The following is a 23,722-nucleotide window of genomic DNA, read 5'->3' on the forward strand; positions in this document are numbered from 1 at the left end:
GGAGAGCCAAGGGGGCAGAGCCAAGGAATAAAATGTAAGCTGGGCCAGAGAAATCCCTTGAGGAAGTGGCACCATGGGGGTGAATAACCCCGAAGCTGGGGAGAAGAGGCCCGTGGCGGGACCTGGGGGCTCCCTGAATTGACGGGGTGGGAAGAGAAGTGAGAGCCATCGGGGACCGCGACAGCACCGCGCGAGGAGATGAAGCAAGACCAGAAGACCTGAGGGGTTTCCAGAAGGAAAAGAAGGGTTGGATAAGTGGGTCAAGGGTGCTGAAAGGAAAACAGGGGCTGGGGGCCATTTGGTGCAACACAGGAGACCGAGGCCTGCTCACGGCGGGCCAGCACCTGGACAGGAGGGGAAGCGTGCGGCCTGCACGTTTAGGACTCTCTTTTCAGAAACCCTGGCTGAAGATGGAAGATGGGAGCAAGAGAGCGTTCACGGAGAAGCCTCGGGAGGAGGCGCAATCATGCAAGGGTTCTGTGTGCTTTCAAAGATGGGAGACGCCGAGCTGGATGATATCCTCGGGGAAAGACCAACAGCAGGCCAGGCTGGAGGCGGAGGAGGCCTGATGGAGGAGCGGCCCGGCCGAGGCCGGGAGGGCACAGGGAGCGGGAAGGAAGAGGGGAGCAGGGCCACCCCGGGGCAGGGGAGATCCCGAGACCTAGGGCAGGTGGGGAGGAGGGCAAGCAGCAGACAGGATGCTGGGAGGTGAGGGGCTGAGCGACGGGGAAGTTGAGGCTGCTGGTGGAGCCCGGCACACAGCTGGGACTCCTCCAGCAGCAGGTGCCCAGGGCAAGAGCCAAGAAGGGGCCTGGCTGGCACGGGGAGGAGGAGAGTGCGGATTCCGGCTGTGCTAGAGGGAGAGACTGGGCACAGTGAGCCAGAAGCAGATGGGCCATCGTTCCCAGCCTCTCTGCCCGCCTTTTCTCTGCCAAGTTACCATTGAGGAAAAGCGCTTTCTGCTGCCAGGCACGGCGATCTGCCATCCTGTGCTTACTGCTGTAGGAGTTGTAGTAAGAGGGAAGAGGGAGTGACATTTATGGAGCTCCGGTCGCATGCCGGCCGTCGGCTAGATGCCAAGGACCAGCCGGCGTACGCTTCTGACAAAGCAGGAAACTGAGGCTTAGGCAAGTGGTCAGCAAATTCCCCAAGTCTCACCGCTAATAACGGGCAGGCCTGGGCTTCAATCCTCTGCCCTGCCGGCTGGACCCTCCAGCCCCATACCGCAACTGTGGCTGCCTGAGCGTGACCAGTCACGCTTTCCTGTCATCATTTTCTTGGCTTCTTTTATTTTCTCGGCTTCCTGCCTGTTCCTGGGCTCATACTTCTCCCCACTTCCCAGCTTGCATCCTCCCGTGCCTCTTCCAACCGACCAACGTCCTCCTCACAGACTGACTTCCAGGCAACTCTTCAATCAACGCTTCCTTCAGCATTTCCCAAGCAACTCTCTCTCTCAGCCCACTGCAGCTGACAAGAACCTTTGCGAGCCCTCGCAGAGCATCAGCGACCATACACCCTGACCGGATTAGTTCAGGTGGAATTTATAGAAGCAATAGACAACATGACATGACAACTTCCAGGAAAGGAAATAAGACTACTGGGACGGAATTGTGAGAATCTGAAACACGAAGAGCCACGGCCTACCAGCAGGTGTCACCCCAGAGACACCCCGGGGAAGGCAGAGAGCATGCAGCGGTAGGCATACCTATGCTCATCAGAAACCGAGGCTAAACCCAATTTCTGCAAATGGAATCCTTTCATAAAGGAAGAATGCTTCAGTTTTGTGAATAACTACCATTGATGTGTTTTACAGGATCACAGTTTTGCTTACTTTAGCCCGGGGTTTTTAAGAAAATCTAGACATATGTGTAAATTCTTAAATCTGTGAGAAGGAAAATCCCACACACCCTGTGATTTCTTTGTGTTAATTCCCGGTTCAAGTGTCTTAAAAAAATGACTGCAATTTTCTGCTGTTAGGCAGAAAGCAGTTGCTAATGTGTATAGAAAATAATTCCAATTGACTGGGTTCCCTTAGCATGAGAACACTAGTCCTGTTCATTCAGAGGGTGAACAGGATTAGTACAGGGTGTCCTTCAAGAGCCACACACAGTTGCTACCCACTGTCTTCTTTGTTTCTCACAAGCCAGCGACTTAAAATAGCTATACCATTTCCTGGGCATGCAATGAAACAGAAATGCTTTTAGACTCTAAATTTATTGTAATAAATGAACCCAAATCAGCTTTTCTTTAAGGGACCCCCCACTAGTTATTCAAAGTCGTGTGCTGCCTCAACATAATCTGTGACACCATCACTTTTGAACACAAAAGCCAAGATGTGTGGGTAGGGTACACAGCATTTGATGTATGTGGTGCATTCCTTCTTCAAGCTGCTCTGGTGACGGTGGTGACAGTGACGTTGGTGTGTGAGGGTGTACGTTTATGTGTGGCCGATGGTATGAAGGAGAGATCAAACCACAAGAGAAAACTTGGAAAATCAACAACGAAACCTCTATCTCAGAGAGACTGTCCAATTTTAGGGACTTTGAAACATGCTTCAGGGATTTGGGGACTAAAGCAATAACTGTTACTGAAGGGTGACAAAACCTTGCATTCTCTGTTGCACTGGACTGTCTGTGCCCCCCCACCCTGCCCCAAGTTCAGACATGGAAATCCTGCCCTGCTGTGGTGATGGTATTAGGAGGTGGGGCCTTTGGGAGGCGATCGGGTCGAAGGGTGCAGCCCATGTGAACAGAATTAGTGCCCTTAGAAAAGAGACCTCAGAGAGCTCCCTCACCCTCTCTCCACCACATGAGGCTATAATGAGAAGTCAGTGGTCTGCAACCCTGACGAGGGCCCTCACTGGAACCTGACCATGCTGACACTCTGATCTCAGACTTCCAGCCTCCAGAAACGTAAGAAATTTCTGTTGTTTCTAAGCCACCCCATATAGGGCTCTCTTTTATAGCAGCCTGACTACAACATCTGTTGATCCTTGTTTGGTTTGTAACTCCTCGTCAGAGCGTACGCAAAAAGGCAGGGAGGGGTCCGTGCTGTCAGGACCCCCTTGCCGTGGCTGGTCACTCACTTGGGATATGGTAACAGTCTTTGAAGTTTTCTTTGATGCTTCCACTCCTCTGTGTGCAAGCGAAACGTGTTCCTCTTTATCTTCTTCGGGACTTGGGGAGTCAAAGATATCAGGGCTTGAAAGGGAAGACTGGATAAAGCCAAAAGAAAACGCTTTTGTCAGAATTACACCTTAGCTGACATAGCTTTTGTTAACATAATGCTGTATGCTTTTCAAAGCACTCGATATTTCTGTTTTGTTTGTCTGCTCATTATAACCTCGAGAGGCAGAAAGGGTGCTATTATCTGTGCACTAAAGATAGTGGCAGAACTGGGATTAGGAAGCAAGATTTCCTACAGCAGGGATCTTTCCGTGAGATCTTTGCACTGATGCCCGTCGGTCATGTCACCTGTGGGGGCCTGCATCACCCAGCCCTTCCTGCTCCCTCCATCTTTCGGAGCCTCCCTTCTTTCTGTGAACATTTGCTACTGTGTACTAAGCACTGAGCTTGGTGCTGAACTTAGATGACATGCCGAACACGGTCCCTGCTCTTGCAAGGCTGACAATCCAGTGGGGAGGGACACAGGACAAGATGAGGCTGCCTCCAACCTGCCTCTCTTCCATTCCCTCTGGATCATTTTCCAGGACCACGAGATCTAAAGCATAGTGAAGTGCCTGCAAGAACTTATCTGAGAGGAAACCATTCAGGGGGCAGGAGGTCACAGGCCTGCAGGCCAGGGAGGAGCATTTCTGCAGCCCCAGGGCACACCCCTGCCTGCCAGAGGGCAAGCTCACCTCTAATTGTGGGACCAACTGCTAAATCTTCACCCTCATTGCCATGGACAATCTACATCTGTTGTAGATTCTATTTTCACTAAGCTATATGTACAGAATGACAGCATCTTTTGGTAAAATATGGGGATAATACTCCTACCCTTTCTGCCTCACTGTGAATATCAAAAGGCTGGATGAATGTAAACCAACTCACTGGAGTTCACTTGGATATAAATGACTCCTGTGCTAGAATTTCGCTATTTCAGGATAAAGCAAATGAAAATAAGAGTTCCCATGGCAAGGGATCTTTTTTAAACAAAGCATCTTCCAGAGATCTCTTTGGGTGAGCTCGTATTTAGCCGCAGCTCTCTGCTGTCTACCCTGGTGGTGGGAAAATTGTTCCATTTAGAATCATCACTGGTGTCATTACAGAAAAATAATGCCTACATCACACCATATTTATTTTATTCTGTTTACTCAATTTTCTAAGGCAGAAAACTAATATATCTAGGGATTTGTAAGCAAAGTTTTAAAACTAAAAGGTCTTATTTGTTAATCTTTGTTTTATCTGAAAATCCAATTACCTAGAATAATACCTCCAACTAAGCTTTCTTATTAATCTAAGCTTAACTGCTTAACCACCTTGCAATGCCTGTATCCCCTCGCTTTGAGATTTTATTCAAAAAGCCAGCTTCCTCCTGTGTAACCTACAGTTCATGAGCTGCCAATCAAAGCTTGCTCTATGAATTCAATAAACATAAATAGCTCAGACTAGGATGAGAGGCCCCAGGCTGGGGAATTCTGACAGGTGCCTTTGCCCAGTCATTCCTTCCAGTGGCCTGTTAGGAATAGGTCCATATCCACGATCCCATTTTGCTATGAAAAACCTATGGGTGCTAAATGGAGGAAGAGCAAATACAAATTCAAAGGACACAGCCATGTGGGGATGGGTGGGAACAAACAGAAGAGAGTAATTATACTTCCTTAAAGCACAAATGTATCCTGTTATTTTAGGTCTATGAATGAAATCGTTCCACATAAAATGCCCAACTTTGAGTCACAGTGCCATAAGCTTCCTATGGGCAGGGACCAGGTACGGCTCACTCCTTGGCACCTGGCTCAGAGCTGAGTCCGCATGCCATAAATGCCTATAAATATTAGCTGAATGAGTGAATGACCAAAGGTGTAGGCTAAGAGCAAGTGAAGATGAGGTGCCTTTATGCGGTCCCCCAGATATACACGAATCCCCAGGCATGGGATGTATGAATCAAGGGTGGGGTGGGGGATGGTAAATTGGCTTTCTCTGTATTTAATTCTGGATGCCTCAAGGCCCTCTAGATCTTGAAAAGTTGGGAAGAATTTGGAGGAAAAACAAAACTGAAGAAGGATTTATAGAGAAGATGTGGGAGGTAGGATCAAACACTTAGAGAGACTAAGAAGAAATTAAATAGGTTGTGTGTGAGAGAGGCATGTTGGGGAGGGTGTAGGGAGAGGAAAGATGGTAGTGACACAGAACTCTAAATAAAGAGTGAAAAAGTAAGCCACTTTGTCAAGTCTTTCTTCCAAAAAAGGTATCAACACATAGTGAGGTTTGTTTCATACAAAGAGGAAAAATAGCATGATTCAAACCACACCCCCAAACTCAACAGAAATGAGAGAAGAGGTTCAAAGGAAGTGGCATTCTTTTTCTTCTAAATGAGGACCTCTTCGCGGGGGGGGGGGATCAGTGATGAGGCGGAAGTAGAAAAATGTTCTGGAAAACCTGCAAAAGGTTAATTCTTTGATGTATCTGGGTGAATGAAGGTCATAAGGCCTTAGACCTGCATTCCCAGCAAGGACAAGACAATGTGCTATATAGAGATGGGGGGAGGAGAGAGAGAGAGAGAGAGAGAGAGAGAAAGAGAGAGAGAGAGGGAGAGGGAGGGGGGGGGAGAGACAGAGAGAGAGAGAGAGAGAGAGAGAGAGAGGGAGGGAGAGAGAGGGAGAGAGAGACACTGCTTGTGGATGCATCAAGATTTTTTCTCCAATGACATTCACTCCCGTGTTTATAATAAAGAAGTAGAAGCAACATTAGTGTCCAATAATAGTGCACTGACTAGGTAAACTCTCATACACTCACAGGTTGGAACACTAAGCAGCCATTAAATGTGACATCATGAAAGAATGGGCAATGATTGGGGAGAAAGGTGCACAATATAAAGGGGGGGAAGGCATGTACTATGTACCCCATTTGGAAGAAATAATGTTATATATACAAATAGAATTTTAAATAAAAGCTACAGATAGACAGCAAGTGGTTAACAGTTCTTAGCTCTGGAAAGCAGGATTACAGGCACAGGTCACTTACTTTCTTCTTTGTGCATTTCACTGTTGAAATTTGGTACAACAAATGTGTTACAGGCTTCCAGTGAGGAAAGAAGTTATTCAAAATGACCCAAACAAAAAACTTCTGTGGGTTATCTGGAGTGTTCTGATGTATCTCTCCTATATGACCACGTACCTTGTATGTTACAAGCAATCTCCTAAAGGCATGTGTGGGGTTCCGTGGAGGGGTGTCAATAATGGCGCTTTGGGAGAAAAAAGCTTGGCCACTGTCATGCACCTGTATAAGTGGTGGATCATTCTTTAGCAAAGTTTTGTTTATAGACCAAACGAGCCTCGCTCTCCTCTCCCACCATAAAACATGACATTTTTTTTCTTACCAATTTCATTCAGGGTCAAATAAGGATCAGTCTGGAAGGAGAGAGAAGGAAAGTGGGACTAGGTAGTGCCCACTTCACTGGCAGATATGCAAAGAACAAGGGAAAGAAATACTGCTTGATTCCAGAAGACTCTCCAATCACTTTTGGTCAGCAGTGTATCTCATTGGCCTCCCTCTTCTGGCTTGTCCTCATATCAGCCAGTCGCAGGGGAGTCCTTGGCTGGAGTCTCCAGCCCGCCCTGCTTTTCAGCAGCAGCAGAAGCGAGTAGACACTTACGGATGTGAGGGACTGGGACGGGGGCCGTCTCCCCGTGGCTTTGGGTCTGCTTGTGGTTGGGTGGCTGAGTTTCTCAGTAGATGATACCACGGAGTCAAAACCTTCTAAGTCTAAAACAAAAGTAAAACAGAGATTTAAGAGCAATAATAGGCATGAGGAAAGATTCTTACAACAGGCCACAAGCACCTCATTTCCTTAATACTCATCCTTCACGTCTGGATTTATGAAGGTGATTTCCATCCTCTGGTCATCCAATAAACACGGTAAGTCTTTAAAAGCTACAGAAAAAGGGGTAAAGGAGGAATCCTCTTTTTTCCACAAATGCAAGTTCATTTTGCTAGATAGAACATTCTTGTGGTCTCAACACAAAAAGCAGTTATCACAAGGTATGATAGTCATGGGACGTGAATGCTGAACATTGATTTTCAAAAGAGATGAAAGGGCAGGCTCCTCCTCTGGTTGTGCAGCCATAGCCTGGCCATCACCCTAGTTAGACTATAAACTCCCTGGAGGTGGAGAGCAAGCTTCTACATCTCCAGATAACTCCCAGAACCTGGCACCATTCTGCTTCGAGATGTATCACTCAATGGAGACATGATCTTTGGTCATCCATCTGCTCACTCATTCACTCCATTATGATTGAGCAGCTACTCTGTGTTACACATGGGGCCAGATACCCAGGCTACCTTCTGCCCTCAGGGAGCCTCAGATGAACATAGAATCATCCAGCCAGATCATAACAGTACCTCACATGTGTCCAGGAGGAAGGCCTCCACCTTTACTTTTCCACCCTCTTCAACAAATGGTTAGGTCAAGGGGTCACCTCATTCTATCTAGTTCTGAGGGTTTACAAATCAGTGTAGATGTGTGTATGTGATGCACAAAGGAATGGCTGGCAGAGAGAGGCTGACACAGAGACCCATTATCGCTTGTGACTGTGGGAATGCCAACTCTTGCTGACGAGTAGGTCGTATTTCATATGCCATGCCAGGCACTGCCTTCCCAAACCATTTCCCGTTCTCCTTTTAATGGAGCCCCAGTTTTGTTTCAGGAACCATGTTTAGTCTGAGCCAGTGAGACCAATCCTGCTCCTCTTTGCCTGTGATTCATCTAGAGGTGGCTACATAGCCCAATTTGAATTACTGAAGGAAAAAGGGGAAGTCTACAGTCTCTGTTGAAAGGAAATGAGGAGAAGGCCATTTATATGGCAGCCCTTTCGTCTTTCCTGCTTGGGATGCTGCTGTTCATGGACAGGTTGCCTGGAACTGTGGCAGCCATTTTTTAAAAAGATTTATTTATTTATTTTAGAGAGAGAGAGAGCATAAGTAGGGGTGGGTGGCAGGGAGAAGGCACAGAGGCAGAGGGAGAGAGAGAATCCACAAACCGACTCCCCGTTTAGTGCGGAGCCTGATTCAGGGCTCACCACTCTGAGATCATGACCTGAGCCAAAACCAAGAGTTGGCCACTTGATTGACTGAGCCACCCAGGCACATCCTGTGGTAGTCATTGTATGGCCATGAAGGCAGACAGGAGCAATGCTCTTGGAGATTTTGAGGATGGCAGAGGAGAAGAATAGAAAGACTTTGGATGACTGACAACCCCGATGAGCCACCCACTGACCCTGGAATCATCTAGTGCTCGGATTTCTTGCTATGTAAAATTAATAACCTTCTGTTATTGTAGCCAATTTTAATCAGATATCCTTTATTCACAGCTGAAAGCACCATAACTGCTATAAGTGCAAATATGGGGGCTCAGGACAGAAAAGATTAAAACTAGGTGTGTTTTTTCCCTCCTTATTTTGGGGAGAGCCCTTTTATTGGTGGTTATAGTAAGTGGTCTGGCTGTGTGATGGTCAGCTTTATTCTATTAATGAATAGGCAGGTGTTGTCTGCAGGCTACTTCCTTTAGTGGAAGACAAAACCAAGCACAAACCATTACATCATACCCAAGATTATATGACTTTATTCTAGTACCTGGTAAATGAATAATTATTCAATGAACTCATCTTATCAGGGCAAGGGAAGTATAACCAAAGGTTAACTATCTGCAGAGACAACAAAGAAAAGTATCAGTGGTGCTCTGAGGCCACAGGGGAGCCAATCAGTACCTAAGACCAATGCGAGGCTCCCAAAAAGCCCCACCTTGCCAGTCGGCTCAGCACACCTTGTGCCCAGGCCAAGACCCCCATAGTTAGGTGGGCCTCTTGAGAGCCAGCTCACTGGCCTGACCCTCTCAGGGGCCTTCCCTTTAAGAGAATCTTATTTTCCTCAAAGGTTCCTCTTGTGGCCACACCCTGGGACTTACCTCTACTAACTCCATGCTGTTTGAAATCAAAATTCCCCATTATATACTTCATTTGATGCCCTAGGTCATCATCTTATATTAATGTCTCCCCAATTAGTTTTTGAATCACTTTTTCTCTGATTACAAAAGGAGTACATGCTTAAAGTACAATTGTTTTAGGAAAAACATAAAATTATAACAAAGGACAGTCAAGTATAACCTTACCACACTGAGATGGCCACTATTAGTGTTTCAGTATATATATATAACCCTTCAGGTTCTTTTTCTAAAAGTAGATAGTCCAGTTCACACTATATGGAGAACTGAATTCAGCTTATTTCACCTAACATCATATGCCATGACTCCAAGAGTTCTCTGTAAATATTTTGATGGTTGCATAATCTTCTGTTGCGCTGCAATTCATGATTTACTGAATCAACCCCCTATTGTTGGATAATTAGTTCCCCAATCATTCCTCCTCTTTTTGTTAATAGAAAGGTGTTGCACAGATATTCTTGTGTGCATGCTACATACGAGTTTAGCAAGTTCTCCATGTGGCTCCCCAACAGGGAGAAGGGAAGAGGGCCCAGGACAGGGAGGTCTCCTGGAGAGTGGGGGCTGGGTATGGGGCACAGGAGGCACACGGGGCCAGGGGAGCCTGGGGGAGAGGAGAGGAGCAGATGCAGAGGAGGTGATGGAGAAGGCCATTAAACGTTCTAGCAATCGAGCTGCTGCTGAGGGCCTTGGTTGGACACTACCAGGGGCTGAGAGGGCCCGCCTGTACCAGGACTCTGTCCTGGAAACAGAAATAAGCTCTGGAGGCCAAAGATGAGCAGGGTGAAGGAGGGTGAAGCAGTGAATAGTTAAAGGCTAATTCACTCTGGTTCTCCACCGTGGCTGCACAGTGAAATCACCTGGACAATTAAAAAAAAAATGACTCATGCCTGGGTCCCTCTGTGAGGACTGAATTTTTGGGGATGTAGCCTGGGCGAAGCAGTTTTTCAGTCTCCCCCAGTGACATTAGCAAGCCACCACGTAGAGAAGCACTGCTCTGGCAGAGGCTAGGGGCAGGCAGGGAGCAGGAAGGCTTGGACTGAGCAGCGACGAGAGGGCCCCAGGGCACCACCACCAGGGGAGTGGCAGGGTGTTCCGGGGCCACTGAGGGGACGGCCTGCCCAGGCCAGCGGTCGGGAATAGGGCTCAGCAGCAGAGGGCTCCTCCCAGGCCAGGCTGGGCAGTGCTGACCTGGTGTGTGGGGTCACAGAGGCGCCCAAGTAGCTGATCAAAGTGGTGCCCGAAGGCTCGTGGGATCGGTGACGAGTCAGAAAAGGCTGCAGTGGGAGAAGGTGGCCGTGAGGTGACCCAGCAGGCAGAGTGGGGTGGAAGCGGGGTGTGGGGAGCAAGGGGAGTGGATGGCACGGCCTCAGCCTCCCTTGCCCCCCGCATGGACTCAGCATGGCTACTGGTGTGTAGGGACACACAAGGTCACACCCAGGAAACTTCTGCAGGGCTCCAGGGAGGACTCCATCTATGCTCCCCGCCCAGCTCCCAGGGCCCACTAAAATAACGAAGTCCACCTGGGCGTTGTTGAGGGTGTGACAACATACGAGGTTGTCCATAATAAATTACCCTTTCAGAATGACTCAGAGGCACGGCATGTGTCTTCCAAGCTTAGATCCTGACCCCAGGAGGACAGGAACCCATCTTTGTGCTCTCAAAGTCTAGCACGTTCCCAGGAAACACGTGCTTAATATTCTGTGAATGAAGGAACAGGTGAACAAATGAACTAGCCGACGGATGAATAACCCATCCCAAGAAGAAACTCTGATTCCAGGAGCGCCGCCTCCAGAGGCGCCCACTACCGGGACATGAGGTGGCCACCCAGGGTGGAAGGCAGCACCCTGTGCCGTGGCTGCAGAGGATGCTTGGCTGACCCGCTTCGTTTTACTGGCTCAGGTCTACGTTAAAAACATCCGGACACGTTGAAGGCTGGCCACGCTTCGCCAGCATCTCCTCAACAGATTGACAGATGGCCGACAGGACTGCTTGGTCCCTGTCACTCAAGAAGAGGATGGCCAGAGTCCTGCAGGGGGAGCCCCTCTTTTGACCTCTGCATGCATACCCAGCTGAGTTGAACTTTCCAGGTGAGGCTTGTAAAAAGCACTTTTTGGACACACGACAGCAAAGCTCAACTTCCAGAAAGAAGAGAGGTCACCTGCTGAAGAGGGAGGCTCAGAGCCCCAACTGCGGCGCGCTTCTGCTTTCTAACAGTGGAGGGGGGACTTTGCCACCCGGCAGCAGAAACTGTCGGTGGCACTGAGCGCGCTCTCGTGACTGCAGCCCTGCTAGCTGACATGAAGGCAGACTTTCCATGACTAACTCATTGTGGTGTGAAGAAAATGTCCCGAGTTTCACGATGGTTTTTGAAATGAATCAGGCTGAAACTTGATATAAGCTTTCTCAGCCTGGCTGGGGATTTTTCCTTAGTAAAAAAATGGTTTTAATGCTCACAAGCCAATCCAAAACGATTGAACTGGCAAATGCTGGGTATTTTTTTCAAAGTGAGTTTCATAAGGATGAGAGGTTCTTGGCTTTTCTCATACTTGAAAGACGAACCCCTCTGCAGACATACGGGGATAATTTATGTTGGACGCGGAGCCAGCCTGGAAAGGGCGTTTGACTCTTCGTGGCACACACAGTTGCCCATTTTCCATCAACTGCAGTCATAGCCTATTTAGTTCAATTAGAAAATGTGGGCTTATTTTCCACGGATGGGAGGGATGGTACCAGTGACCACAGGTGACCTAAAACACATTCACTGAGAGCGCAGAAGAGAAAGAGTTAAAAGTCTGGGACATGCCTTCTGTCACTGAAGGAACTGCTTGCAAGCTCTTAAATGGCTGTTTATTCCTTGGGGCTCACTGCTCTGGACTGGAGAAAGAGCCCTAGCGCAGAAGTTTCCTACAGCTGAAGCGTGGCAATGTCGCCACCTCCCAGTATCTCTGGAAGCCATCCCTTCTCCTCCACGTCACCATCAAGGATCATTACAGCTGGCAGTGCTCCTTGCAGACTACAGGCCTAGAAGGGCTATAATGGATTTCTCACTCCCAACTTGGTACCACCCCATGGGCAGCCCCTAGAGACATGGGTGAGGTGAAGATCAGAGGATGTCCTCCTTCTCTGCTTAAAATTCTTCCCCAGTTCCCAGGAAATCCTGGTGACTGAGCACGGCCAGGGCCCTCACGGTATGGCTGGTGCCCACCACTGTCCTGTCCCTTGTGTGACTTCCTTTCCTTCCCTGCCCTCCCCTTCCCTCCTCTTCCCTGGGGCTATCAAGGCTTTGCTTAGCAACCAAGACGTCTTCCAAGGAGCCAGACTGTACCCTTAAGCCTGGTTTGGGGGCTCCCCTACTCACCCACACCCCAATCTCAGCATTCAGCTCCCTGCCTGACATTCCTCATTGACTCATCTGTCTCCTCAGCAGCTAGGAAAGAAGCTATGGCTTTCATCTGTGTTTCTCGCAGGCCTAACATTCCTGGCTTGCGGTGGTTGTTTAATAAATGATTATTGAATACATGAACAAAAAACCTTTCTGGGCTTCAGTTTTTCCACCAGGGGGAGAAAACGGGAGAATTATCTGTGCTATCAGCTTTGCAGGGTTATTCTTCTGTAAATGAGAAATTATATGAAAACTCTTTCAAATCATCAGGTATAATTTTGTTTTCATATACCATTGATGGAGCTGTGGGATTTGAGAACAGAGATCTAAGGGCAAGGCTACATTACAAGAACAAAACAAACTTCCTTCTTTTCTTGCTTCCTTGCTTGCTTCCTTCCTTTCTACCTTCCTTCCCTCCCTCCCTCCCTCCCTCCTTCTTTCCTTCTCTCTCTTTCTCGCTTTTTCTTTCTTTCAGATTACAGATGAGAAAAGCCTAACCCCACAGGGCTGTAGGTCCCTTCTCCACAGTGAAGAAGCATCTCAGGGCAGTCTAGACAGGAAGTCTCATTCTGCACAGAAACCATGTGACTAGTGTGGCAAATCTGTGCAGACGACAAAGATGGGCCCTTTAGTAGGGGTCAAATGAACACCTGTGTTAGCTGAGGTACCAACTGAAAAATTCTCACTTGAGCAAAGATTAGATTCTATGGGAAAATAAGCCCTCCAAAACGTGGAAGGACATAGCAGATTAACTGCTGTGTTTTCATTTGTAATCCAGGTGCCAATCGTGCACGACACAAGCACCGAGAGTAAACAGGTCTGAGCTACTGTTGGGCCAGCCTGCTACTCCATACTCCACACATGCATTTAACCTGCATAAACCCCATGCTGAGCAGGCTACTCGTTTTCATAAAGGGAGAGAGACAGAGGGTCAAAGGTTAGCAAACTCAGTCAAGGTCACAGCAGAAAGTGACAGAGCCCATGTTCGGATTCATGTCTGTGGCATTCCTTCCACTATAGAGCACGGAACAGACAGCAGGAACATTTCACCTTACCTCTCATTTAACTGATTCTGAGAACTGTTTCCACATCAAGAACAGGAAAAGATACTAGGAATATAATGTTGTGTATATGAAGAAACCCCTCTATGCTCTGATAATAAGCTGCTTTTGTTCTATTCTACTCCAAAGTGTTTTGGGGGGTGCCTGTGTGGCTCAGTCAGTTATACACCTGACTCTTGATCTAGGCTCAGGTCTTGATCTCAGGGTCATGAGTTCAGGTCCCAGGTTAGGCTCACACCCAGCGTGGAGCCTACCTAAAAAAATATTTATTCCACTGTGTTTTTAAATGGATAGAGAAAGGGACTAGGTTTCTTTAAGGAAATTGTTAGCAATAAATGTAAGATATTAGGCAAATTAAGCCAGGCCCTTCAGCTTTTCAGTACTTACATAGAAACTTGAAGCTGAAGAGTAAGAGAGGGAGATACAGAATTTATTTGCTCATTCAGTTAATCAAATGTTTATTAAGGATCTACTGTGTGCCAGGCATGGCTATAGTTAGGAGAATGAAAGTACAGTCACTCTCTGATAGCACTATCCACTCAAACTTTCTGTGATGATGATAACTTGCTATATATGTACCGTCCAGTATGGTAGCCACTGGTCCCATGTGGCTACTGAGCACATGGAATATGGCTAAGTGTGATTATTTAAATAAATTTAAATAGGCACATGTGACTAGTGGCAACGAAGATCTCTACCATGACTCTATATCATGGTATTGGCATTTCTTCTGATTTATGCTCATCCATTCATTCTGTACATATTTACTGAGTGAGCCCTACACCCCAGACTTTGGGCTAGGCATGGGGGGATATGGGATGAACAAAATAGCCACAGTCCCTGCCTCACAGAGCTTAGAGCCCCCAAGAGAAATAGACTTTTATATATTTAATTACAAATTCTGCTAGCTACTATGAAAGAAAGGTAAAAGATGAAGTTAGCAATGATAGCATGGGCACCTAATTTAGATCTGGAGAAGAGGTAAGGGAAGGGGGCATGCCTTCCAGAAGTGTGGCACCGAAGAGAGGTAGAGTGCTTCACAGGAACTGATAACAGGCAACAAACAGTGGGGGAAAAGTCACTTTCCAGATCCGCATTCCTTTAAAAGCCGCTTACTACAGGTCCGACTTCATTATGCAAAACAATTTAGGAAATAATGTACTTATTGGAAATAGTGGTTATGCTATTATTGCAGAAATGTAAATTGGCACAGCCTTTTCATAATGCCATTAGGCAACACCTATCACAAAACGTCAGTGTATACACTTTCAGATAGTCCACTTCTAGAAACTGATCCACAGGATCGTTTATGTAAGTGTAGAGTGATATATTTATGAGGCCAGTGGTCTTCAAACTGTTTTACCAGTGTGCCTAAAATAATTTTGAAAACCCATGTGCCCCTTACACATCTTAAGTTGACATCTAAAATTTGACATGTTTTTGTCACAAAAGATGTAATTTCTGCTATATTTTAAAATATAACTATTATATTGCTCTCCTAAATATATTCAAAATATACTTGAATGCCACAGTAGTTTAACAACCACTGTCATCCATCTTTTTTTTTAAAGATTTTATTTATTTACTCATGACAGAGAGAGAGGCAGAGACACAGGCAGAGGGAGAAGCAGGCTCCATTCAGGGAGCCCGACATGGGACTCGATCCCTGGTCTCCAGGATCACACCCCAGGCTGAAGGCACCACTAAACCGCTGAGCCACCAGGGCTGCCCCACTGTCATCTGTCTTAAAAAATCATGAATAAGCTGGAGTGCTTGTGTGGCACAGTCAGGCATCCGACTCTTGGTTTCAGCTCTGGTCGTGATCTCAGGGTCATGATCTCAGGGTTGTGAGATCAAGTCTCATGACGGGCTCTGTGCTCAGGGTGGAGTCTGCTTGAGATCCTCTCTCCCTCTCCTGTGCCCCTCCCCCCCTGCATCTCTCACTCTCTCTCAAATAAAATAAACAAGTCTTCTTTTTTTTTTTTAAATAAACAAGTCTTTAAAAAAAATCACAAATATGGGACACCTGGGTGGCTCAGTGGTTGAACACTTGCCTTCAGCTCAGGGCATGATCCTGGAGTCCCAGGACTGAGTCCCGCATCAGCTCCCCAAAGAGCTTGCTTCTCCCTCTGCCTGTATCTGCCTCTCTCTCTCTCTGTCTCTCATGAATAAATAAAATCTTTAAAAAATTTGTTTAAATCACAAATAAGCTTTTCTTTAGCAGTTGGAAATTCTACCCCTTTCTCTCTCTGAATTCATATTTCTGTCATATTGCTGGATTTTACTCTAACGTAATTTATCTTTCTGCTTTTGTTAATTTTGTCTTTCATTCATTATCTTTTTCTGCTATAAAAACATGTATATAAATAGAAATTTATGATTTCTTAATTTCCTGTGATCATAAGGTTCTAAGTGTAAAAATGATTTTTCTTCTGGAAGGAGTTACCATGACAATTATTAGTAGTACATAAATGATAGAAGCATATGTATACACACAACCATACATTCTGATAACCTGTCAGCATAAAAGAGGAGAATCTTATTGGGCTTTCCCTCCAAATAACTTTATGCACACGTGTGTGATTATTACTTAACGTGAGAATGCCATGGCTTGGTATTGATTCTATTCCTATTTTTCTTTCTATTGATGTGTCAAGAAACTTTGTTCACATAAATAGAAGTATATGAGAATGGAAAGAATTTTGTTATCACAATGTTATTCAATTCATCGAACTCTTTCCAAGTTATACGGCAAAAATCAGACTGTGGTCTAGCATCACCAAGAACTATTTTGAACAATCTATCAATGAACAGCTCAGTGGGTCTCCTTCAATTTTGTAAGAAGCAAAGACTTACAAACCAACCAACTTGTAAATGGATTTTTTTGTCCAGTCAATAAAATCACTCAATTTCTCAAGTACCACGCCAATCCTGAAAGTGTCTCTCAGTTTGCACCAGAGGTTTGCATACCTATGGAGTGGGCAAGAGATTGGCTATGCTGTGTAAGCGGAGAGCAGGTCACTGGCAAAGGGGAAGGGAAAGGGAGAAGCAGCCTGCCAGTGGGTCTCTCCCAGGAGAGGAGTTTGAAGAAAGAGCATATAAGAAATGAAGCACTATCCATGACCTGGGGAGTATCTATGGCCCCCCAGGGTATGGGTAGCCCTGTCTACAGATCATTGTCCTAGGCTGCTCTTCGCAGCATTGCTCCGAGTGAACTGGTTATGCTAGAATCATGCCATGGAATTTTATCTTGACATTAAAAGTAGAAGTTTGACCTATGTGACTTACATGTAAAGATGTCAAACATACATTATTTATTTCAAAAAACATCTGTGAACTGTACATACAACATGGTTACATTTAAAGAAATTCATCCACCTACCCAATCACGGAAAGACTTCTAAAAGTGTGTACAACAAATTAACAGTGATTATCTCAAAGAGAGGCTGGAACTCTGAAGGGACTTTCTAACTTCCCCATGTTCTTCCTTTTTTTTTTTTTTTTTTTTTAAAGTACCTACTCCCTTTGTAACTAGGGAGTGGGGAGAACTTCAGTCAGCTGATTAATGTTGTATGTTCAGAACTTTCTTACTTTCCAGTAACAGTAGTCATGGTAAGAATGGAGGTTGATGCCTGGTTCTTTGCCTCTGTGTGACTATGGCTACACCAGCTACCACTTAGAAATCACCTGTTTTGTGTGTGCCACTTCAAATTATCAGGTCTAAATTTTACAACAATCTTCTTAGGCAGGTGGCCATTACTAACCCTGTCATACATAAGAGTAAAGTGGAGCTCAGAGTCACTCAACCTGGAACTTGTAGAGCTATAATTCACATCCAAGTGTGCCTACCTGAGAACCCGTGGTTCTTCTAACGTACCCCACTTTCCTCGGTGATTCTGTGGGACTATCTTGTCTCTGTATTAAGGGTTTGCTCTAAGAACTCAAATTTATTTAGGATTGCAAACATCCTACCCATTTATGTTTTTCAAAATTTTTGATACATTTTTTAAAAATGTGAATGAATAGGGGATCCCTGGGTGGCGCAGTGGTTTGGCGTTTGCCTTTGGCCCAGGGCGCGATCCTGGAGACCCGGGATCGAATCCCACATCAGGCTCCCACTGCATGGAGCCTGTTTCTCCCTCTGCCTGTGTCTCTGCCTCTCTCTCTGTCTCTCTGTGACTATCATAAATAAATTAAAAAAAATTAAAAAAAAAATTAAAAAAAAAACATCTTTAAAAAAAAATGTGAATGAATAATTTTTAAAAATTTATAAAAAGTGACACCATGACTATTATGCCCACCATTGCTGATTACTTAAACTTCCATCTGGCCAGCCAATCTTTTATAAGCAAAAACCCTAGATGAAGACTTAGAAAGGGCCAAATTAGCAACTCTAGGTTAAAGAAACTAACAGAACTGAAGGAATTTCAGTAAAGAGACAAAAGAATAAGCTATTTAATTTTAAAGAGGAATTAGAGGTTACCAAAAGAGCAGTTTTCTCAATGTCCAGAAATCTCAACTAAAAGAAACAGAGCCAGACAAGCCTGTGGGGCCAAACTGGACCTCTTTGAGCATTTCCTCCAAGCCCCAGGTTTAAAGTTGAAAAACCAAGATCCACATCCAAAACTAATGTAATATTGTGTGTCAACTCTACTCAATAAAGTAAAAAAATAAAAATCCAGGACCCAAAGAGGTGCACAGCATGTTGGATGGCCTGCTAGAGCGGGGTGTACATCCAGAGGGTGCGTCTCCTTTCAGGGAGCAGAGGAACAGGGCATTTCATCTCACTCAATAGCACTCTACTTAGAGAAAAGAGGAGCAGTTGCACACTCATAAAAGAAAATCTTAGAGAAAAAAAAAAGAAAATCTTGCATGTGAAACAACATCCTAATGCCTGGAGTCACAGAACCCAAAATTAAATCTTTAAAAATAATAATAATAATTTATTCATTCATTCATGAGAGAGAGAGAGAGAGAGAGAGAGGCGCAGAAACACAGGCAGAGGGAGAAGCAGGCTCCCCACAAGGAGCCCGATGCGGGACTTGATCCCGGACCCCGGGGTCACACCCTCAACTGCTGAGCCACCCAGGCATCCTCAGAACCCAAAATTAAATGCCAAGTAAAAATCTCAAGGAGGAAAGACCTACTGTCTGAAGCCCGGTGCTCTTGGTACCACACTGGAAGGGACAGGTACCTCTAGAACTGGAGGCCCCCATTCTCCAGCCATGGGGGAAGGAAGAAGACAGAGGTATGAAGTATTTAAAGTGCCCTATAGGGGCACCTGGGTGGCTCAGTCAGTCGAATGGCTGACACTTGGTTTTATTTATTTATTTTTAAAAATATTTTATTTATTTGACAGAGAGAGAGAGAGCGAGCACAAGCAGGGGGAGTGGTAGGCAGAGGGAGAGGGAGAAGCAGGCTCCCTCTGAGCTGGGAACCTGATGGGGGGCTCAATCCCACGCCCCTGGGATCATGACCTGAGCCAAAGGCAGATGCTTAATCGACTGAGCCACCCAGGTGCCCCCTGACTCTTGGTTTCAGCTCAGATCGTGGTCTGGGGTCATGAGATAGAGCCCTGTGTCTCAGGCTCCCTGCTCAGTGGGGCACCTGCTTCTCTCCTTCTCCCTCTGCCTCTGCCCCTCTTGTTCATGCACTTACTCTCTCTCTCAAATAAATAAAAAACTTTTAAAAAAAAGTAAAGTGCCTTTTAAAATCTGACATTTCATGAGCGATTTGAAAAAAAAATTGATCTGCTAATTGTACATTTCTGGGCAGCAGTGAGTTTTCACCCATGCTTCAACACCTGCCTCTCTCTGGGGCCTTTTGTTTGCCCCTGACACCTCTCCTCTCCCCAGACCCTCACCCCTGCACACATGTGCTAGACCTGTGATTTTCAGAAGCCATCCCCAGAACTGGGTATGAATCCATGACAAAGCTACCACCTGTCTATAAAGTGCCAAGGAAAAGAAGGCCAACGCTGTGAGTCTTCCAGTAAGCTAAATTTGTCCAATCTTTAAACTCAGAGATTATTTCCACCAGGTGATGGCATTTGCTTTTTAAAATGTCCTTAATTAGTAAAATAAAAGTCAGCAGTCCTTCGAATGAAAAGCCTTTTCTGTGAGTGTCTTTGAATTCCAAAGAACATGAACAATCTCAGGGAGAGATGACTCAAGCCTGGGGAGGTGGGGAGCGCCACTGCAGGTCACCACGCAGCTAAATAAAGCGGCTTCTCCGGCTCTAAATCAGGGCTCTCTGTGCACTGACACCTCATCCTTAGCTTGTCACCACCAGATCCAATTACCCTCTAACGGGGCCCACCAACCTCACTCCTAAGTGCTCATCGTTTTTCTTCTGTAATGAATCCAAGGTAGCGGGAGGTGGACCGGGCCCAGGTGTCCACATCAGGCCTTAACAAGGGCCCATGGCTAGAGAAGGAGCTTGGGAACTCAAATTTCCTCCTTAATAAGGTATAGTTTTGTCTCCAGTGCTTTTAGCATGGCAAGGGAGTTACTTGAGCATGGTTTTCCCACAGGTCATAGATCCCTCTGGATATTTACAAGTCAAACGGAAGCCACAGCCAGGCTCTGCCAATCTGTGAGCCCGGGGCCAGTGGGCAGAGGGCACTGCAGGCCAAATAAATGCCATGTGCCATCTGAGACTGCGTGTCACCTGCTCCCTTCTTGCTTCCACATTCATTCGCGGCAGGGAGGCCTCAGCTGAGCACAGTACAGAAGTGACCAAGCTTACTGTGTAAGTCTCTCTGCCACCTATAGGCTACTTACTATACCGCATTTGCATTCTTCAAGCTGCCAGTGGTCTCAGCACGTAGCAAAAGTAGAGATGCCCGAGCCATGGGGCTGAAAGTAGGCTACAGGGGACCTGAACACAGAGGTGAGCGATCAAAATACCAGAGCAGGATGTGCTGCGTCTGCACGCAGGTGAGCTTCTGGGGCTGGTCACAGGTCCGCGCAGGTAGCTGGCACAGTGACCCTCTCTGAGCCAGGAGTCATTCAAACACACTTGCTAAACACCCAAACGTCCCCCTGCTCATCTTACCGGTCAGTTACTTTTCCTTGCTGCTGGCTGCTGGCTGCTGGCTGCAGGTGGCTCAGGCAGGATGGCACTGCTCACTCTTTGTGTTTTCGAATCATTCGCACAGCCAAATACATCGCTCCCAAGAGGTTAAGCAACATGTATCACCATCGCCCCACTTTGCTTAGCTTAACCTCCGCCTGTTCCTTTAGTATTCATGAGCGTTTTCCTACTGGCACTTTGAACGTTTATTGCTTTTGCTCTTATCAGATGTGACAAGGCAAAAGAGGTTTGCAGAACCTATCAAAACTAAGCATGAGCCCGGCCAGCCCAACAGACTGCCGAAGATCGGGACGGCCCTGATCGGGGCTGAGCGGGCAGAGGGAAGTGCCCTGGTTTGGGTGCGGCCTAATGTTTCTAACCGCGAACGTCCGTCAGTGAACATCCTCAGTATACATTCGGGACTGGACTTTTAGAAGTGCCCAGAAGGACAAGGCCTTGCCATCAGCCCATCTCCTCCAGGACTGCAAGGTGATTTTGAAACCAGTCCTGGCTGCCAGCTTGACCTCATTTACTCAGTGCAAACCTAGACTGTGAGCCCTAACAGTCTTAGGTGAGAGGTGGGGAGTCACACGTGGCCCTGCAGGGAGAGTTCTGGCATAGAACCTCTTCTGAATGAACTGGAGCCAAGGCCGAGTGTCCCGAAGTGCAGCGAGGACACCAAAAATGCTCAGAGGACTGACTAGGTTCAAGACCCAAAGTTCAAGATGTCTCACTTCCTTGGAATAAAGCACATGACCCTCTTTTGCTTTTTGCAGTCACCTCTTTTGCTTTTTGCAGCATTTTGCAATGCTTTTTGCATTTTTGCTTCAAAAAGTCAGCTTTTTGAAGTCAAAAATGCATATTGCTTCTCAAACAATCCTGATATAAACTGGCATGTAATCGTGACCTGTGTCCCTGGATAGGAGCCAGAGCTTCTTTTAACAGCTTTATTGAGGTATAATTTGTATACCATAAAATTCACCCCTGTTAAGCGTACAACTTACCAATTTTTAGTAAGTTTACAGAGTTGGGTAACCATCACCACAATCCAGTTTCAGAACCTTTCCAGGATCTCAAATTAATGAGCTCTTATTAGCACTCCCAGGGTATCAGTAGGGAAGTGCTTCTGCATTTCCTGGTTCACAGGAGCCAAAGGCCAGGAGGCATCCATGAGAGATTTGAGGATAAGATGAAGTTAGATTCATTCATGTGCTCCAAGCCAGTTCCATGTCCTAAGTCCATTGACTTTATAGCTAGCAACACCTGGCTCCTACATGGACGGCAATGTCAAGTGTGTATCTGTGGATCAGGTTGGAAAGACAGGTGAGAAATTCCCAGCTTTTCTATGTGAGAAGGGGGTGATGTCCACATAAAGGGGTGGAAGTGGGAAAAGTGGGATGAGAGCTAAATAGAACAGGGAACAACAGTCGACGGAGGCAAGCAACAGGCGAGAAACAAGAAGGCTTCTAAGTCAATCAGTTCCAACAACTAGACGGCTTAGTTCCTGAGCTGCTTCCCACCTGAGGGCCCGCTGCTGTGTGCTTCAGTGGGAAAGAGTCGGAAAATCTCTGCGGTATTGAAGTGTAATAATAAATCCTGCCATGCCGTGGGAACTACAATATATGGCATAATAAAAGTAAATGTTATGGCACTTGACTTCTCGGCCTATAATCTCCCATTCAATCGGAGCAGAGATTCTTCTGTCAGCAAGAGAAAACTGGACAATTTAATTTTCATTTCTATTCATGCACAGGCCTGCTCTGGAGCTCATCCACGTTTCCTATTATGTTACTTGAAATATGGCGGTGTAGTTTGATACACAGTATCTCAAACCGACATCAACAACATCGTTTTAGACCAACTGATTTCATTCTAAATTACTGTGGGGCTGACAGATGCTGGTAGCTGCCCACACGAGATCTGAAAAAGCCATGTTCTCTAATTCAATATTATAATAATTTAAAATTATAGCTTTATTAAGAGGAAACAGATTTATTTATAGCTAACACTGATGATTTCTAATGGCTTTCAGGGCTGTATTCGGCTATTCATGCAGCCCACATTTGGACAGCTTCAATTGTTTGAGTCACTAACAAAACATTCTGGTACAAATAATTTCCTTCTTGATTCAAAGCAATGAACAAGTGCTACAAAAGCAGAGACACAAAGCAGCCCTGAAGGGAGGCAGTTCCTCTGCAGTGTCCTATTCTCCTTGACCAACCCACCTGTGACAGTATATCTGCATTTGGGCCTGAAGACATTCTGTTTAAAATCCTTTCATCCCTTGGTCTCTGAGATGTTGCCAGATTCCTCTTTTCCCTTAGATAGGGACTTTTGTGAATGGTTTGGTCTTTTTTTTTTTTTTAAATGGTTTGGTCTTTAAGATCTAGGTCCTGGGATCCCTGGGTGGCGCAGCGGTTTGGCGCCTGCCTTTGGCCCAGGGCACGATCCTGGAGACCCGGGATCGAATCCCACATGGGGCTCCCGGTGCATGGAGCCTGCTTCTCCCTCCGCCTGTGTCTCTGCCTCTCTCTCTCTCTCTGTGACTATCATAAGTAAAAAATAAATAAATAAATAAATAAATAAATAAATAGATAGATAGATAGATAGATAGATAGATAAGATCAGATCTAGGTCCTTCTTTCTCTTTTTCCATGCTAAGGATTTTATCTTCCTGACTTAACTATCCCTTCTAAGCAAACAACAGCCTTAATAATAAGCATTTCTATCACTGAGCAGCCCATCAAGTGATTTTTGCAGAACTCTGGAAGACAAGGTAGGGAAGTTGGGAGGGATGTTAGTTCCCTTCATCAATAAAGAAGCTACAGCCCAGAGAGTCTGTATAAATTACGGAATGTTTCCTGGCCTGGAGGCAGCAGCCTGCACTCACACATGGGGCTGTCTATAGGTGCCAGCCCTGCGTTCTGTTGCCTGGAAGGTCCTAACGTCTACCTGCAATCCTTGCTGGCCTCTACAACGTCGACCCTCCCCAGCCTCAGCCTTCCAGCTTCCACCTCATCCAGCACTGACTAGATCTCAATGTCAA

The 23,722-nt window shown here is 46.1% G+C and overlaps 1 protein-coding gene across 18 annotated transcripts in view; it reads right to left on the minus strand.

The window, feature by feature from the left end:
* Positions 1 to 23,722, minus strand: part of SH3KBP1 (SH3 domain containing kinase binding protein 1) — a 334,655-nt gene that overhangs the window by 7,872 nt on the left and 303,061 nt on the right. For 10 of the 18 annotated variants that reach the window (XM_025997483.2, XM_025997480.2, XM_025997479.2 and 7 more), the window contains 2 exons: positions 6,817 to 6,926; positions 3,086 to 3,214 (listed from right to left, as the gene is read on the minus strand). In XM_025997483.2, coding sequence (XP_025853268.1) covers positions 3,086 to 3,214; positions 6,817 to 6,926 — 239 coding nt within the window. The remainder of the gene's footprint in view (positions 1 to 3,085; positions 3,215 to 6,816; positions 6,927 to 23,722) is intronic. The other 8 variants (XM_025997485.2, XM_025997484.2, XM_025997482.2 and 5 more) reach the window with 1 other exon arrangement.

Source organism: Vulpes vulpes, chromosome X (genome assembly GCF_048418805.1).
Source record: "Vulpes vulpes isolate BD-2025 chromosome X, VulVul3, whole genome shotgun sequence".
NCBI classification, from domain to species: domain Eukaryota; kingdom Metazoa; phylum Chordata; class Mammalia; order Carnivora; family Canidae; genus Vulpes; species Vulpes vulpes.